Source organism: Mangifera indica, chromosome 3 (genome assembly GCF_011075055.1).
Source record: "Mangifera indica cultivar Alphonso chromosome 3, CATAS_Mindica_2.1, whole genome shotgun sequence".
NCBI classification, from domain to species: Eukaryota; Viridiplantae; Streptophyta; class Magnoliopsida; order Sapindales; family Anacardiaceae; genus Mangifera; species Mangifera indica.
Window position 1 is genome coordinate 8,642,156 of NC_058139.1, and position 16,413 is coordinate 8,658,568.

At 33.6% G+C, this 16,413-nt stretch overlaps 3 protein-coding genes across 3 annotated transcripts; all 3 read left to right on the forward strand.

Annotated features, from left to right (window-relative positions):
• Positions 1 to 5,159: 5,159 nt before the first annotated feature.
• LOC123211029 (protein DEEPER ROOTING 1-like) lies at positions 5,160 to 6,109 on the forward strand. Its single transcript, XM_044629534.1, has 3 exons — positions 5,160 to 5,708; positions 5,810 to 5,987; positions 6,090 to 6,109. Exons 1-3 carry the CDS (start codon positions 5,160 to 5,162, stop codon positions 6,107 to 6,109), a joined length of 747 nt encoding a protein of 248 aa, XP_044485469.1.
• A 1,195-nt stretch (positions 6,110 to 7,304) lies between these two features.
• Positions 7,305 to 9,794, forward strand: LOC123210526 (sm-like protein LSM1B). The gene is made up of 5 exons (XM_044628927.1): positions 7,305 to 7,847; positions 8,590 to 8,658; positions 8,753 to 8,868; positions 8,963 to 9,025; positions 9,525 to 9,794. The coding sequence occupies exons 1-5, from the start codon at positions 7,787 to 7,789 to the stop codon at positions 9,600 to 9,602; spliced, it is 387 nt and encodes a 128-aa protein (XP_044484862.1). The 5' UTR covers positions 7,305 to 7,786; the 3' UTR covers positions 9,603 to 9,794.
• A 1,696-nt stretch (positions 9,795 to 11,490) lies between these two features.
• On the forward strand, positions 11,491 to 15,104 carry LOC123212300 (transmembrane protein 87A-like). Its single transcript, XM_044631390.1, has 5 exons — positions 11,491 to 11,867; positions 12,796 to 13,714; positions 14,080 to 14,175; positions 14,280 to 14,416; positions 14,553 to 15,104. The coding sequence occupies exons 1-5, from the start codon at positions 11,659 to 11,661 to the stop codon at positions 14,725 to 14,727; spliced, it is 1,536 nt and encodes a 511-aa protein (XP_044487325.1). The 5' UTR covers positions 11,491 to 11,658; the 3' UTR covers positions 14,728 to 15,104.
• The last annotated feature ends 1,309 nt before the right edge of the window (positions 15,105 to 16,413 follow it).

Consider the following 16,413-nt stretch of genomic DNA (forward strand, 5'->3'; position numbering starts at 1 on the left):
TCAAAGTATGCAAATTTTGTATGACCATTTTTTCTTGTGTTTGATTTTGACAAATGAGGTCTTTACAACCAGGATGAACTGTAACTTGTGAGTGACTGAGTGCTCAAAGAGGAGCTGCATGATTGCTACAAGTTTCTTTCTCGCCTTCTTTTAAACTGCAAGATTTTTTTGGAGTCTGGAAATACCCCAATCAGTGTGAAAGTTTCTACACTTCTTCGTCAAAAACGAAGCTGAATCTCAGGTTGTTAAGCACAGCCGACTGATCATTGAACGACATAGAAGACGTCCTGCATGCTGTTATGTGCATATTTTCGTTATTTGTCAACTGTATAGAGGTGTACATGTACTATAATACATACGGATGCTTTATATGTTCAATCTGGAGACGGTATTTGAGACCTAAATATAGGTAATGGCAAAGTTAATTATAATGCTGATTAGTGGGTTGTGCTGGCCAAGGTACATCCCATATTATAAATAATTCTATCATTATGGTGATTGAAACTTAATGGTACAACAGCTACATGTTATCTTAGAGTGATTAAAACTTAATTCTGCATTATTTTATCCTTACCAAGGACAATTATTTTGGGTTTGTAATAGTCAATATAAATAGTTGGTAACATTGATATTCTCATCACGTTTTACAGTTTTCTTGATGGAGATGGAGGAAAGATAAAAGTCTCTTTATAATCGTTCAGTCGTACACCGAATCCGATTCTGTCAACTTAGAATTCATGTAAACTCACTTGGTGTATGCCAAGTTGGTGCAATGCCGGAAGTTGTTTATAAATTAGTAGTAGAGTAGATGAACAACCTGGAGTATCCTTATTTGTCTGCCCTAATTTACATGCATTTGTTCATGTATCTAGCTATATCTTGCACCCAAAGTGTACTTTTTTTTACCTCTACACACACAGCTTCCAGTGTTCTAGGTTTCACGCAAAGCTGAGAATGCAACTTTCTAGAATCCATATAGAGGGCTCAAAGTATTCTTTTTGCTGCCTTATTTAAAGGCTTAGAAGTTAGAACTGCACTAAGCATTACTCAAAAGGGGAAATTCAGCAAATGGGATATACATTTTGGGGCATATATTGTTTGTTAATACAGCAATCTTTTTGCATAATTTATCGGCAATGTAACCCTATCTTCCATAGTACAATATATGTAGACAAGTTTAGTTTCTCATTTTTCCTTACCAAGAATAATGTGCAATATTTTATTTTTCTCCAAGAGTTTAACGTGTGAAAATGTTCCATAAAAGTGCGAAAACTGAAGCACTGCAAACAGCTCCCAACTCCCAAGAGTTGCCATTGGTGAATTTTGTTAGCCCTTGTTGAGTGAAGGAAACTTCTGCTTTTTTATGAAAATGTAGCTAATGAGTTAAATTCGATCATATGCATATGAAGATAATATAATTTCCAAAATTCTCGAGTGATTGAGAGATTAAACATCCTCCATATCTTGATTTCTTCAGGCAAAAAATATGACGAAACATTTGCTTAATCTTTATGCAAAAAACTTGATTTCTTATGAATTTATTAATGAAAAAAAATCCAATGAAAGGCGAGCTAACAGGTCAAACCATGATGGCCACCACAATCCTCCACCTCACACCAATCCTAAATTTATATTGGCAAAAGCGTCAAACCTTCCATAATTGACAAGTCATGCAGAATAAGGACTCTTTCCCGAACCCTAGACATCAAGTAAATGCGATAACCCACATGGGTTGGCTCTTCTTTCTTCGTAAATGTAATCCAATTTATATTCTTTTGACTCCTCTGCATCTTCTTCACATCCCATCTCGAGGAGGAATGCATCTTTTTATTATAAAATTTTATCAATAATCTTAATTAACCATTGCCATGACGAGTTCGGTGACGATTGGATCGGATATTTCCGGTAATTATTTTCTTCTTTTAACGAACAAGAATCCCATTTTATCTTGATTGTAATTTTGAATCTACATAATTTTTTTTTTGAAGAGAAATGTTTTTTTTCCTGGTAACCATTGCCACGCTCTTCGGAGAAAACTTCGCTACTAGTGATGATATTTAAGTACGAATCAGCGACGTAGAACGATCGAAACCACAAAATAAACCAACTCAAATGCTGATAATCCACCATGCATGAAGGCGTGAGAGTCTCAAATGGTCAGCCAATCAAAAGGCTTCAACGATAGAAATCATCTTTAATCCTCTTCTTAATTCATCCAAAAAGAAAGATTATGTTATAAACTGTTTTCTAATCAGATAGTGAGTGACAGGGACATTTGTAAGCCAAGTAAACTGTGCTTCTGTATTCATATTTTAATATTTATATATACTATGGTTTTGCTTCAGATACAGTTGATTATAATATTATATGCTAATAATCATCCTGAAAAGTAGCTTTACTATAGTTAATCATGCTTAACTTTGTCATTTAATTTATGTTTATTAGTTATTGAAGATCTGAAAAGTCAACCCGACCCCTTTGGTACACGTGTAGGACCAACATGAGATTATAAGATCTACTTTGTCTTGACACTTAATCAGCTTCCCCAACTGCCATAAACTTGGGGCCAATACATTTCTAGCTATGTTGGATTTCAATTAAATAAAAATAAAAATTAATAATTAGCTATGATTTGTTTTGGTAAGTTATATATCTGTAACCAGGATCAAATATAGATAATGATATCGAAGTTATTTTGAAATACAATATAGTATCTTTATTCTATATCAATGCTGAAACTTCGAATGTGTGTGGACTCGGGGTTCTGTAGTTTGGTATTATGTTAAAATCTTTCCTGTTTTTGTAGCCAAGACAGATTTGTTCTGCTAACGAATAAATTTCAGAGCTAAATTTGAACAAGATTTAGTTTTATTCATTTGTTAAGATAAGCAAGTTAGCCAGCTTCTTCTTCCATTAAAAGATTTTCTTAGCTTCTCAGGGCTCCATTTGTGGTGCTTTATAAACGAAGAGGCACCTCTACATCTCTCGGGATGGAGACGAAATCTTCGTGCAACATTTTTCATATGAGATCGATAAAACAAAGAGCCCTTTAATTTTCATAGCACAAGAAAATTAAGTGGATAACATTAACACGAATAATCGATAAATAATATATTGATTAAATAAAGAAGGTGCCCTACAGAACTGGGGCAAGGGATATTGAAGGGGTTGATTTGGTCCCTGTGGACAATCGCACGGGAATTTGGGGTCTCTTTGTCCCTCCAGTTCAACCACTCCATGCATGCACAATTGTCATTTGTTTACTCTTGTGAGTTTTAATTTGTATAAATCCTCTCTTGTTTTTATACATAATACTTTTATTTTCTACATTGTATCTAAAAGATAACGTCATGCTAGCTTCAAATGTAACTAGCTAACAAGAATTGGAAGAGAATTCAACTACAAGTCAAGCCCACATAGGGAGAACAAGCTAGCTATTTTTCACTTTTGGTTTAAAGGAATTTGAATTTCAAGATGTAGTAAGAATTTAATTCTGATACAAGATGTATAATGTGTGGGGATTCAACAAATTGCATACAAGATGCATAACATGTTTAAAGAGATATATAAGGAAATTATTTAACCTTAAATTTTGAAGGTAAATGGTACGAACCCAATACTAGTATTTAATTATTAAACAACCAATCCGTAAATGAAGCATCCTAGTACAAAAATGCGATGAAAAAAATGAAGAAGGTTGAAGAAATTGCATTAAAACTATGTAATTATTAATGAACAAGATTATAAGCACAAGGAGATAACAAATCCCAAGTGGAGACGAAGCTGTCTTTGAAGAAAATGAACAAGTGATGTGTGTCACGCCAACAACCATTAGATAAACAAATATGTATAGAGATTGATATTCTAGCTTTTGTACTTACAAACTTGTCTTGAATTTAGCATTTTTAGATCTAATGAGTGTCATGAGTGTTGTGGATGTTCCAGAATTCACCACCGGAGAACCCTCTCATCCATGTGTTATTTTATCAACATATAATTTTTAAAATTAATCTAAATATAATATATAAGAGAAATAATGCCTTTATATAATTGAGTGCATGGCATGGGGGTATGGGAGATATTAGTTGTCTTTAAAGAGAGGTGAAGAGATCAGTGAAGAAAAGATTGAATACAAAGATACAAATTCAAGAGTTGTGATTTGGGAACTTGAACCAAGAAAAATTAAAACTTCTGATCAGATGAAGAATACTTGGGCATGAAATTCATCTAATTTAAGTGGGGTTGAATACTTGCTTTTTATTCGTCATTTCTCACCACCTTCCTCTAGTTTATTACCCTCTGATATATATCAGAGGAAAGCTCCCATTCTGACCAAGGAAAAGCTACAAATTCTCATTCTCTCCCTCTCCAAATGAAGGTAAGTGAGTGTGTGTGTCTCTGTGTTAAAGAGACCATTAATTATTTGCATGCCTTTGGGGTTCTAATGGAGAGTGTTTTTGATTATTTGTTTGGTGGCTGCAGCTCTTCAGTTGGATGCAAAATAAGTTTCATGGCAAGCAAGATAACAAAAAACCAAATTCAGTTCCACCTCGTGCTTGTAAGCTTTCTCTTCTTCTTCGTAATTCTTGCCTTTTTACAATCCACAAAATAAAGATTTTGATGCATGCAATTGCTTGTGAGAAGAGAGATTTTCTCCTTTTTTTTTTTTTTCCTTCTTTTAAGTAATATTTGATGAAGTTGTTCTTTGTTGTTTAGGGCTATAATTTTGCTATAAGAATATAAAAAAATGAAAATGTATTACTTGAAGAGAAATAGAGACAGGAAGACGGAGAGAGATGGGGAAACAGGGTTTTGAATTTTGATAAATGTGATACAATATTACGAATTAATTAACAAGGTTAATATATTTAAAATTAAACTGTTTATATAAATAAATTATACAAATTTATTTATATAATAATAAATTATGATTAAATAATATAATTATTTATTTTTTCTTTTATTTTAAAATCAATTAATCAATCTAATACTATTATAAATAGTTTGTATTTGCATATATAATATTACTCTAAAATTAAATCAAGATCTTTATACAAAATAAGTCAAAAAAGTTTATTTTTATTCAATTTAAATTTCATCTAGAATATTAATTAAATTAATATTTTATTTATTTATTTATTTTCGATATTACAGATGCCATGAATCAGGAGCCCCGAGAAGAGTTCAGTGATTGGCCTCATGGACTGTTAGCAATCGGAACATTTGGTAACAATGAGCTAAAAGAAAATAAAAACAGCCACCAAGAGATTCAAAGCATTGAAGATGAGCCATCTTCATCAATGGATTTACAGGATTTCACACCAGAGGAAATTGGAAAATTTAAGAAAGAGTTGACAAAACTCTTGAGAAGAAAGCCAACTTCTGATAACAAAGAAAAAGAAATTAATAATGGAAACCTTCCATTGGATAGATTTCTTAATTGCCCTTCAAGCTTGGAGGTGGATAGGAGAATTAGCAATGCACTTTGCTGCGAACCAGATGATCACGAAGATATTAAAGACGAAGATATTGATAGGACGATCAGTGTCATTCTTGGTAGATGCAAAGATATTCGAGCTGATACTAGCAGGAAAGCTCTTGGAAAAAAATCTCTCTCTTTCCTCCTCAAGAAAATGTTTGTTTGTAGTAGTGGATTTTCTCCTCAACCCAGTTTGAGAGATACCCTTCAAGAATCAAGAATGGAGAGGGTACGCATACATACATACATACATACATACATACAAATACACATACATGCATGCTCTCGAAGTATTCTTTTTAGCTGACTTTGTTATGATTTTTTTTACAGTTCTTGAGGTTAATGCTACATAAGAAGATCAACTCTCAGAATGCTAGAGCGCCCTCGATGAAGAAGTACTTGGAGGATAAGCAAGTAGTAGTTAAAAAGACCACAAATGAAGATGATGAGGCAAAGGAGAGAAATAATAGAGATAGTGGATGTAAATGGGTGAAGACAGATTCAGAATGTAAAGTTTAATCTCTTCAGCTTTGATAAATCTGTTTCCAGTCATAAAATTACAAGTTAAACACCTCACTTATCTGATCTCTAATTGTCTCAATTTTTGCAGATATTGTTCTAGAGATATAAATAAACAAGTTCAAGATCAGAAGATTGTGGTGGGCTGCTGGGACTCCAATACTGTAAAGCTGAAATTCAAAGCTGCATATATCAAAGTTATGTATAAATATTGTAAGGAATTAAGAGCTATTTTGTTGATGGTGCTTCCCCTTTTTTCATGGTTGCAATTGTCAATTGTGAGAGATAGTTACAGTGCAACACATGTTCAGAACTGCCATCAAATTAAGCATTGATATTGATTTTCTGTAGCCTGTTTTGGCAGGCATAACAGCTAGACATTCTCTATATATATACTTTCTTTTTCTAAAATTTATCCTTCAATTTATTGTTGCACCATTTTGCCAACCTTAGGCTTTTGTAAGATAGTTACAGATTAATAAACTATGAAAAATACAACACTAACCAACTTTAATTAGAGACTTAAAGTGACCAATTAGATTATCTATTTATAATAAGTATGTTTTTTTTTTTTTTTTGCCTGAGGACATATTCCCATCTAAAGTTTAGTGTAAATTTAAACTCATATCTGTTAACTTTCAAAAATTTGAATATCAATTTGTCTGTTAAATTTTGTTGTTACAGTTAAAGGTAAAATTATCACTTAATAAATACATTAAAAAATTATAAATTCATCACATTTTTACTTTTAGTTTTAAAAACTAATAATTTTTTTTTATCCAAAGTTTGAAAAATAACTATTTCCGCCCTAGGGTTTGCATTTTCTCTCTTGTCACTTCTCTGGCAATCAGAATTAGCCGACCTCCTCCCTTCCATCTCTTAAACAAAAACAAATTGTTGACCAATGATTCATTAGTATGAATTTGTGTAACACAAATTTGTTCGATCATCGTAGAAATCAATTGGACAAAGAATTAAACTCATATATGTTATTATTCATTCTTTTTAATCGAAAATCTGTCTAAATCGGTTAGACGAGTAAAGCCGAAACACAATGATATTTCTTTTTATTGTTGGAGATGCTTTCAATTGATTGGTTGATATTTCCTTACATAATTCAAGTTGTTTTAAATTGATTGATTGTACAGTAATACTCCAAATTAGTCCTCTGCTATACTTATTCGAGATGTCGCAACTTGCAAAAAATACTTACTGCGTAAATTTTATTATTTTATATTTTTATTTTTAAATGGAAATAATTGCTGTTAAAAATATAGGGAATATTGATTGCAAAATGACACTAAATTCTGTTCTTAAAACTGTTTATAGCGATATAACCCACCAAAACCCAACAAGTTTGCCGTTTTACCCATAAAATTGCTCCAAAATTTTCCCTCACTTTCTCTCTTTTCCGGATTGGCTGGATCTCACATCCATAGTCTTCAATCCGGAAGAGACCCCATATAATTAATGATAAACCCACAACAAAAATGCAATTCTGGGATTTTTTATTCCTTCGAATTTAGTAAAGTTTGAAGCTTTCGTGATAAATTAAGGTTTTTATTATTTCGCGATATTAAGTCTTCTTACTTTCGAATTTAAAGGTCTGGATTCGATCGAATTATGGGGAAAACGAACGTTTATAGGTCAAGTTAAAACTTTTAGGGTTCAGGGTTTGTGTTCACTGAAAGCTCTTTGGAGCAGCCAATGCGATTTTGGATAGTTTTGGAAAAATTTCGGTCGTTTTTGAGATACCGGGAATAAAAGTAAAGCTCAGTAAGGATATCGATGTCTTGGGCAGGCCCAGATGATTTTTATCTCTCTACTTCTCTTGCCAGTTACTTAGATAGTAAGCTCTCTAATAAATTCTCAGCATTTGCGGTTTTAAAGTACACAAAATTTGCTATTCTTTTAGGTTATGAAAGTTTTGATTGATTTTGTATGCTCAGTGTCATCTGCGTTTTTGTTTGTTTTATTTTTATCTGTATATGCTGCAAAATTATGCTATTATTTAGACATTACTTATGTTTATGCCTCTCTTCATATTTATGTACATCCATTTTTATGTGCAATTATTGAATTTTGAGGAATTCTTACCAGAATTATTTGGTTTTTGCAGCCCACGGCGTCTTTTAGTTGCTTTGAATGTCATGTTCAAACTTGAAACATCATTAAACATGCATGTGTGATTGGTAAATATTCTCTGTTTTGGTGCTGTAACCACCTCAGTACCATATTCGGGCTAGTCTATGCATCAAGTTTTCAATCTTGTGCTTTGAGGGTTATCTGGGTTATTAATTTTTTGTGGAATATGTGATTGTAAAAAGAAATTTGGATTAAAATTGCTTATACTGCGGCATGTTCTGTGACCATCCTTTTGGAGGTGATATGTAAACTAATCTAACTCTAAATTTTATGGATTGGTTAAGGTCTTTTGGTTTGTGATTAAAAAAAATACGGCAAGCTGTGTTAATTTGGTGGGTTATTGCTGCTAGTGTGTGTATACTGGTGTTTACAATAATTGTGGGATGGAGTGCTTTTGTTTTATCAGCTAGTTGTTTGGGGTCCTTATACTAATTTTTACGCTGCAGAGAAACTACTTGTATTGCTTCGTGATGGTCGGAAACTTATCGGTACACTTTGTTCATTTGATCAATTTGGTATGGTTTTTTGTTTTCAAATTCGTGTTATGTTTTAGATTGTCACATGCTAATGCATTTCAGTGCCTGATAATCATATTTTTATTTTGTGTAGCCAATGCTGTTCTTGAGAGTGCATGTGAGAGAGTTATTGTTGGTGACCTTTATTGTGACATCCCACTAGGTCTATATGTAATTCGTGGGGAGAATGTTGTTTTAATTGGTGAGCTGGTATGTGTTCTTGTTGATTTGTTTGATTGCTTTGAATATTCTCTTCAGGATGCACTTTCTTGTATCCTCATAAGATATGCATTTGATACTCTAGGACTTGGAGAGGGAGGAGCTTCCTCCACACATGACTCGTGTTTCAGTTGCAGAAATTAGAAGGGTTAGTATTATTATCATTTATTCAATTATTCCTTGAAGTAACGTTTCCTTTTTTCTGTAGATTGTGAGATAAATGACCACATTTCACTCAGTACCCATCAATTCTCCTTTTAATCGTAGTTACTTTATGTACAATGATCTTAATTAGTGTCAGATTAGGCAACATTCTAGTAATTGCTGACACAATTGGTAATTTGAGTGTTGGGGTTTGTGACATGGGAACTTTGCAAAATGAGGCACCTCAAGGCACTTATCTGCCCTTACGCATATTCTTATTGAATGTACATGCAAAAATTCCACTTGAGTGAAACATTGATGACATTGTTTGCATTTAATCTTGGGTTAAAATGAAGATATGGCAGTGTTTTAGTTTGATAACTCCACAGAAGTCTTTGCTTAAACTTTTAGCCTATATGTCTGAGATTCATAGACTGTAGATTCTCCAACTTAATGGACTTAACATATAGTATATGAATTGCCTCTGTCATAAAATTTTTCAGGCACAGAAAGCAGAGAGGGAGGCAACAGATCTCAAAGGTACAATGAGGAAAAGAATGGAGTTCTTGGATTTGGACTAGATGTTTGCTTCCTGCCTGACGTTCCGCAAATATTAGGCGGTTGTTGGTGCAGGAGAATCCATTAACAGTGGTTGTTAACTCTCCGAAACTTTGAACAATTTTCTAGGAGAATGCTTGTTTTATGATTTATTATCTACTCTGTGGTACTGATTTTGTTGGTTAATATATCATATTAATTTCTCTTTTCTTTTATAATATTCTCCTCTCCTTTCAAAAGAAAGGTTATGAAGAAAACTTATCCTAGTACACTTCTTTTTTTAAGGGATGATGAACAAATATTCCCATAGTTGAATTCTGACATGTTACCTTTTTTGTTTGAAACTTCTAAATAGAGAATCAAAGAGTTTCTTGAAAATTATCAGGTGGTGTTTAGTTACAGGACATAAAGATTACTCCGGTACTTAATTACTTTGTTTAAGCAATAAAATATTATCATAATCATCTATTTTTAATGACGATAATAAATATGATAGGAAATATAAGGGTTAATAAAAGAGTATTCTGGCATTAAAATCTTATGTGGCATGGACAGGTTAGTTATGCATTTGTTTGAAAACAAGAAAGAGATCATGAATGTATATGTGGTAAGTATGGTTGGATAGGTCTGTTTTATGTGAGCCTTGAATTGTGATTTGGTGTGACTCCTCTTATTGAATTGTGGTTCAAGCGGTCCATTGACTACAGTTAATCAAAATTAGAAAGGGTTCTGAGTTCTAGTCAAATTGATTGAACCATACAATCCGGTCCAAATTTTAAAACCATAGTGAATGTAGACTGCCACATTGACAGTTGAACTACCATAAGGTAGATGTGTTGGTTTTACTCTTATTACTGCCTACACTCATCCTGTTTAGGTTAGATTTTGAGTTATAACAAGCTGATAATTAATGTTGCATTGTTTCATAGAAATAATATATTAAGGACATTAGATTAGATTGTAAAATCAATAACATAAAACAATTAAGATCTATTTTTAGAGACTAACAACAATTATTAATTTGAAAATTTTAGAAAATTTTTTCTACAAAATTTAACAACTCTGAATTTTATGAGACACCAAAGAGTTTAAAAAATTAGGCCAAATGACTATTTTTCGCCCAAGGTTTGATGTAAACTTAATTTTTTATTCATTAATTATCAAAAAATTAAATATTTATTTATCCGTTAAATTTTAATATTATTATCAGGGGTAAAATTGTTATTTAATAAAAATATTTAAAAAATTAAAAAATTATTATATTTTCATCTCTTATGTTTAAAAATTAACAATTTTTCCCACCTAAAATTTGAAAAACTTATATTTCTCTCTTAAAGATTTTTTAGTACTCTGTTAACAACCAGAGACGATAGCGACATTCTCTCTCCCTCTCAATTTCTCTCCCAGTCTTACTTTATTTTTTATTATCACTGATCGAGAAAACTAGCCGATGAAAATGTCTTTTCATTTCAGACAAAGACGAGAGATTTGTCTTTGTCTTCATTGGTCGGTTTTGTTGATTGATGATGGTCAAAAATAGAGTGCGACTAAGAGAGAAGTCCGAAGGGAGAGAAAAAGTTGTCATCGCCATCTTCGATCATCAATAGTGATGATTGTAAAAATTTTAGAGAAAAATATTTATTTTCAAATCTTAGGTGGGGGAAAATTTGTTAAATTTTTAACTTTAGAGCTAAAAATATGATAAATTTTTATTTTTTAAATATATTAATAAATGACAATTTTACTTTTGATAATAATAATAAAATTTAATAAATTGGTGAGTATTTGAATTTTTGATAATTAATGGGCGAAAACGATTTACACCAAACCTGGGGTGGAATATTGCCGTTTGGCAAAAAATTTAACAACGACAGCTGTTGCTTAATAAAGAAACACACAGCCGTGAACACTCAAAATAACACCTCCGTGAATCCGGTACTGTACACTGTTAAAGTCTCTCAACAAACTCGTATACTTACTTCCAAAATCTTCACGCTCTTTCAATTTTTACTCTCAAACGAGATCTCAACTCTTCTAACACTTCGCATCTGCAGATCCAGTAGAACTCTCCCACGCACAATGTTCATGAAGCTGTCCAGCTTGGTTTTGCTTCTAAATTTGTTTTTCTATCTGGGTATTATTGAAGCTTCAGTTCATGAGTATAAAGGAGAGAAATTTGTGAGTAAAGGTAATGCCTTTGTGATGCATGGAGGTAGTGAAGGGATTTACTCTTCTGTCTCTGATGATAGTTCCAATGAGAAGGCCAATAATGGAGATGCTTTTATACGGTAATTATTTCCATTTCTTTCTTTTGTCAATTGTGAAGTTTTAGTCTGACTGTGGGTTTATGGGTTTAGGGTGAATGATTTATTGGTTTTAGTGGGTTTTTGGTGGATGACGTGTTGTGAGTTGTTAAAGTTTGTGTTTTTATATGTGGTTGTAGGTGGGTTTCTGGGTTCTGATTTAGTTTTAACTTGTTGAGGTTTGATTAGACTGTGAAATTCAGATTGTCACATGAGGTTATTTTAAGCGTGTGTAGTGAAAATTGAATGTAAAGGTGGAACAATTGACTAAAATTTAGTAGTCAGCTAAATTGTTTGTTTTTCTTTGATTGTCAATGAATAGTGTTTCCTGAGTATTTGTGAGGTTATAGACCGTACAGTGGTGAAATAATAGCATGACTGAATGTTTTTTTATGTGTTCTCTGCCTGATTTGCTTGACCGTATTGCTTGAAGTGTGGTTTTTTTTTATGGCTAGTATCAGCATGCACCGACAGATATTTGTTAGCACATCCATGTCCTTGAAGTTGTTTGCTGTTTCAATTCACACTGAATTTAAAATGAGTAACATAATCACATGGACATTTCTTGATCTCTTGAAGAACAGGATCATTTTTGCATTCGTGTAAGTGAAAGTGTCATATTCTAGTAATCAGACTGAGCAGGGTGTGAATTATAGTATTCATGAACTAGTAGCAAAACCTGATAGTGCATTATGAAAATAGAGAAAAAGATTAAATAAGTTTTTTGTTTCATGATTTTGACAATAAAGCTTCTAAGAAGTTCAACTTGATGCAAGATACTGTAGTTTCTTTTTCAATTTTTCCGATGGGGAATATTGTATATGGTTTCTTGTTCTTTATTCAACATTGAATACTAGATGCCAATTGCTCGATTGTTGATATTTACTTTTCTCATATGGTAATTGGAAAACAGTTTTGAAAAGATTACATTTCAGAGATCAAAGGAAAATGCCAACATCAGCTCAGGGTTGATCCAGGCCCTTGTTTTCGAGGTGGAAGATAGAGAAACAATTGGGGGTTCAGCCTATGGGGGCCAAAGAGCTGTCTGTTGCACATCAGATCTAGCAAAGTTGGGTGTTTGCACACAGGGAGAAATCATTTACCGGCCTTCCCCAGATGACCCTAGTTGGCCTCAAGTGTTTGGAGTCTCATTTGATGTAAATGATGAAGTTGCAACATTGCCCTCAAAATCAATACAAATTACTAAAACAGGAATGTATAACTTGTACTTCATTCACTGTGATTTGAATCTTAAAGATTTGTTCATAGAGGGGAAAACAATATGGAAGAATCCTACTGGCTATTTGCCTGGCAGAATGGCCCCATTAATGAATTTCTATGGGTTCATGTCCCTTGGTTTTGTGATACTTGGAATATTCTGGTTCTCACAATATGCCAGATTCTGGAGAGAAGTTCTTACTCTTCATAACTGCATAACACTAGTGATAACTCTGGGTATGCTCGAGATGGCTCTTTGGTATTTTGAGTATGCTGAATTCAATGAGACTGGGGTCAGGCCGATGGGAATCACTGTATGGGCCGTAACCTTTGGTACTGTTAAACGTACCGTTGCACGCCTTATCATTCTTATGGTTTCCATGGGCTTTGGTGTTGTGAGACCTACCTTAGGTGGTCTTACATCGAAGGTGATCATGCTTGGAGCAACCTTCTTCTTGGCGTCTGAAGTGCTTGAATTGGTGGAAAATGTCGGTGCAGTCAGTGATCTCTCCGGAAAGGCAAGAATCTTCCTGGTTCTTCCTGTGGCAATCTTGGATGCTTTCTTCATTCTTTGGATATTTACATCCCTCTCTGCAACTTTAAATAAACTTCAGGTACTTAAGTTCCATCTCAAGGGTGTCCAGTTCATAGCAATCTTCCTTTTAGTTGTTATGATATCTCTTTTGTTCATAAGTTCTTTTATACTTAGTCATGACATATAGATGAATGATATGATATTTGAAGTGGCACAGTTTATACAAGTTTATTTTTTATTTAATATGTTTAGGACCTGATGAATAAAGTTTGTGACCCCTTTTTGATGTTTAGACCATTCAGAAGAGATTTGGGTGGGTAAGCTTGCTCCTTGTTGTACCAAATCCATTTAGTGGTAGTGGGTTTTAATAACAGATAATGACATTTGAACTGTAAAAGAAGAGCTAGGTGATAACATTCTTCTGTCTTTGTTGTGATGTGACAGGCTAGACGGATGATGGTTAAGCTGGATATTTACCGGAAGTTCACAAATGCTTTGGCAGTAACTGTCATTGTGTCCGTTGGTTGGATATGCTATGAGGTAATACAAATTATGGACTTATTTTGGTCTGATTTTGTTATGTTGCTCTCTGGTTTGCTTAAGATTTTTACTTCCAACATATGTTGGTAACTCTCTGGTTGCAGCTCTATTTCAAGGCAAACGATGTTTACAATGAGCATTGGCAGAATGCCTGGATCATCCCAGCCTTCTGGCAAGTCCTATCTTTCTCCCTCTTATGTGTCATCTGTGCTCTTTGGGCACCCTCTCAAAATTCGATGCGGTACGAATCCTGTCTCTTACCCCTATACTTCTTTGGGTACCCTCTCTTATGTGTCATCTGTGCATTTTAGACAGTCCTAGTACTCACTATATGCCTTCTTAAATCTTAACCTGTTACACCCTAATTATCTTAACAGGTATGCTTATACTGAAGACTCAAATGAAGATTTTGAAAAGGATGAAACTAATTTGACACTCATAAAACCTTCCCCAATGCCTACAAAAGATGTTAGAAGTGTATCCGAACCTAGAATGGTTCAAAGTGACAATAGAACATTGAATGGTGATTTGGAAGAAGATAAGACAGAGTAAAGAAAATTCAGCTATGATGTAATATGGTATCGGTTGTTTGATTCCTGAACTGTGGCCTTGCTCTTGCTGTAAGAACTTCCAAATCCCTTCTAAATCTACACACACAGTTTTAATTCAGATGGGAACTATGACAAGCTGAAGTCCACTGCAGATCGGATTACCGCTGGTGTTATTTCTTTTCTTCATCCACTTATAAATCACCTTGTTTCTACACGGTTTAGTTTTCACCTTTGAGTTGTTACCTTGAAGGAATCTACTGAGAATTGTGTTCTGTTTTACAAGTATAGCTTGTTACTGGTTGTTTCTCTTGTTGATACTGTTTCCTTGTATCTCCACTAGAATGGTCTTATAGAATCAGATTTGATAAGTTATTAGAATATTCTTGCTGCATTTATATTCTAAACGACCCCAAATATCAGTAACTTTCTAGGTGACTTGACTTGGACTGTACCCACAGCAGTTGCAAAATCATTAATCTGCTGCAATTCTTACCATCGATCTTAGATTTTCTACCACATCACGGAATCTTTCATTGGGAGTAAGATTGAGACTCTATTTCGAGTACTTTGTCTGCCCACTTAGGGCAATAAGTTCTACAGATTGGACGTGAATTGGCAAAGTACTGCCAAAAAATATAAATAGAAACTGAAAAACAATTTTATGACTTGCAGGTGAAAGTTTAGGGTTGGTGATCCACAAAAATCAATGTTTAAGATAAAATCTAGGAATGAAAAATATGGTCGTTTTGAAATGTTTACCTTCTTGAACTCAACTTGAAGTCTTGAGATAGACCTTCCAATTGGAAATTGCTCCATGTGAAAAGAGTGACCAGTTCATCAGGAAGTATGCAGGAAACCATTTGTTTTTTTCCCCAGTTGCTGTAAGCCATAGGCAGAAAGTAACCTAATGATCTTTTGCTTTTTGGTTCTTTTAGCTTTTCATGTGCACAATCAATAAAAGAGTACACAGTGATTATTAGACTCTCAACCAAAGATGGCATGGCTCTGTTATCACTTTGGTAAACGACTTAAAAACCAATATGATTAAACCAACCGAATAACTTCATTTGGAAACCATTAATCATGTTGGTTGATAAGATGAATTATAAGGGTATTATGACCAATGCCATACATTTGGTTTGATATTTTTGGTTGGTTGTACGAATGATGTGGTATAGCGTTACATATTTTTCCCTGTTATTTCCATTTCAGTATCTGCAGGCAGACCTAATTAGGTATCTCAAGGGATCTAATTAGGATGCCATGTAAACAACTGGGCATCTAATATGGCATAAAAATCTTTCTACATGGTCCAGTTTTGGAGCAGCATCAAGAATAAACCTAAACATTGATAAATCTGAACATATAAGAGAATTGCAAAGCGCATATCCAAACATATGGAAGATCTGTTAAGATTAAAATTCTCTGCCATGGACTGACTGTTAATGCTCTCTCAATCAAGATCAAAGCACTCAATTATTTTTTCCACAAGTTGGTTAGCTACCTCTCAGTTTCTATAGGATTCTTCCTATTCCTAGACTTGTGGGTGGCATTCTTTTCCTTGAATTACGCTCCTAATATAGGGAGTCACAGAAATCTTGACTGATGAAGAAATTTTTAAAGATCTTGAATAGAAAAATGATCCATCACAGGGACTCATGTTCAATATTTTCTCAGGTTGATCTTG

Bases quoted from the DNA above. Each gene is read 5' to 3' on its own strand.
- LOC123210526 (XM_044628927.1), top strand. From the start codon at position 7,787: ATGTCTTGGGCAGGCCCAGATGATTTTTATCTCTCTACTTCTCTTGCC. The intron at 8,659-8,752 runs GTATGGTTTTTT...TATTTTGTGTAG, and splicing joins TTGTTCATTTGATCAATTTG to CCAATGCTGTTCTTGAGAGT. The intron at 9,026-9,524 runs GTTAGTATTATT...AAAATTTTTCAG, and splicing joins CAGTTGCAGAAATTAGAAGG to GCACAGAAAGCAGAGAGGGA.
- LOC123211029 (XM_044629534.1), top strand. From the start codon at position 5,160: ATGAATCAGGAGCCCCGAGAAGAGTTCAGTGATTGGCCTCATGGACTG. The intron at 5,709-5,809 runs GTACGCATACAT...TTTTTTTTACAG, and splicing joins AAGAATCAAGAATGGAGAGG to TTCTTGAGGTTAATGCTACA. The intron at 5,988-6,089 runs GTAAAGTTTAAT...CAATTTTTGCAG, and splicing joins GGTGAAGACAGATTCAGAAT to ATATTGTTCTAGAGATATAA.
- LOC123212300 (XM_044631390.1), top strand. From the start codon at position 11,659: ATGTTCATGAAGCTGTCCAGCTTGGTTTTGCTTCTAAATTTGTTTTTC. The intron at 11,868-12,795 runs GTAATTATTTCC...ATTGGAAAACAG, and splicing joins AATGGAGATGCTTTTATACG to TTTTGAAAAGATTACATTTC. The intron at 14,417-14,552 runs GTACGAATCCTG...TTATCTTAACAG, and splicing joins CCCTCTCAAAATTCGATGCG to GTATGCTTATACTGAAGACT.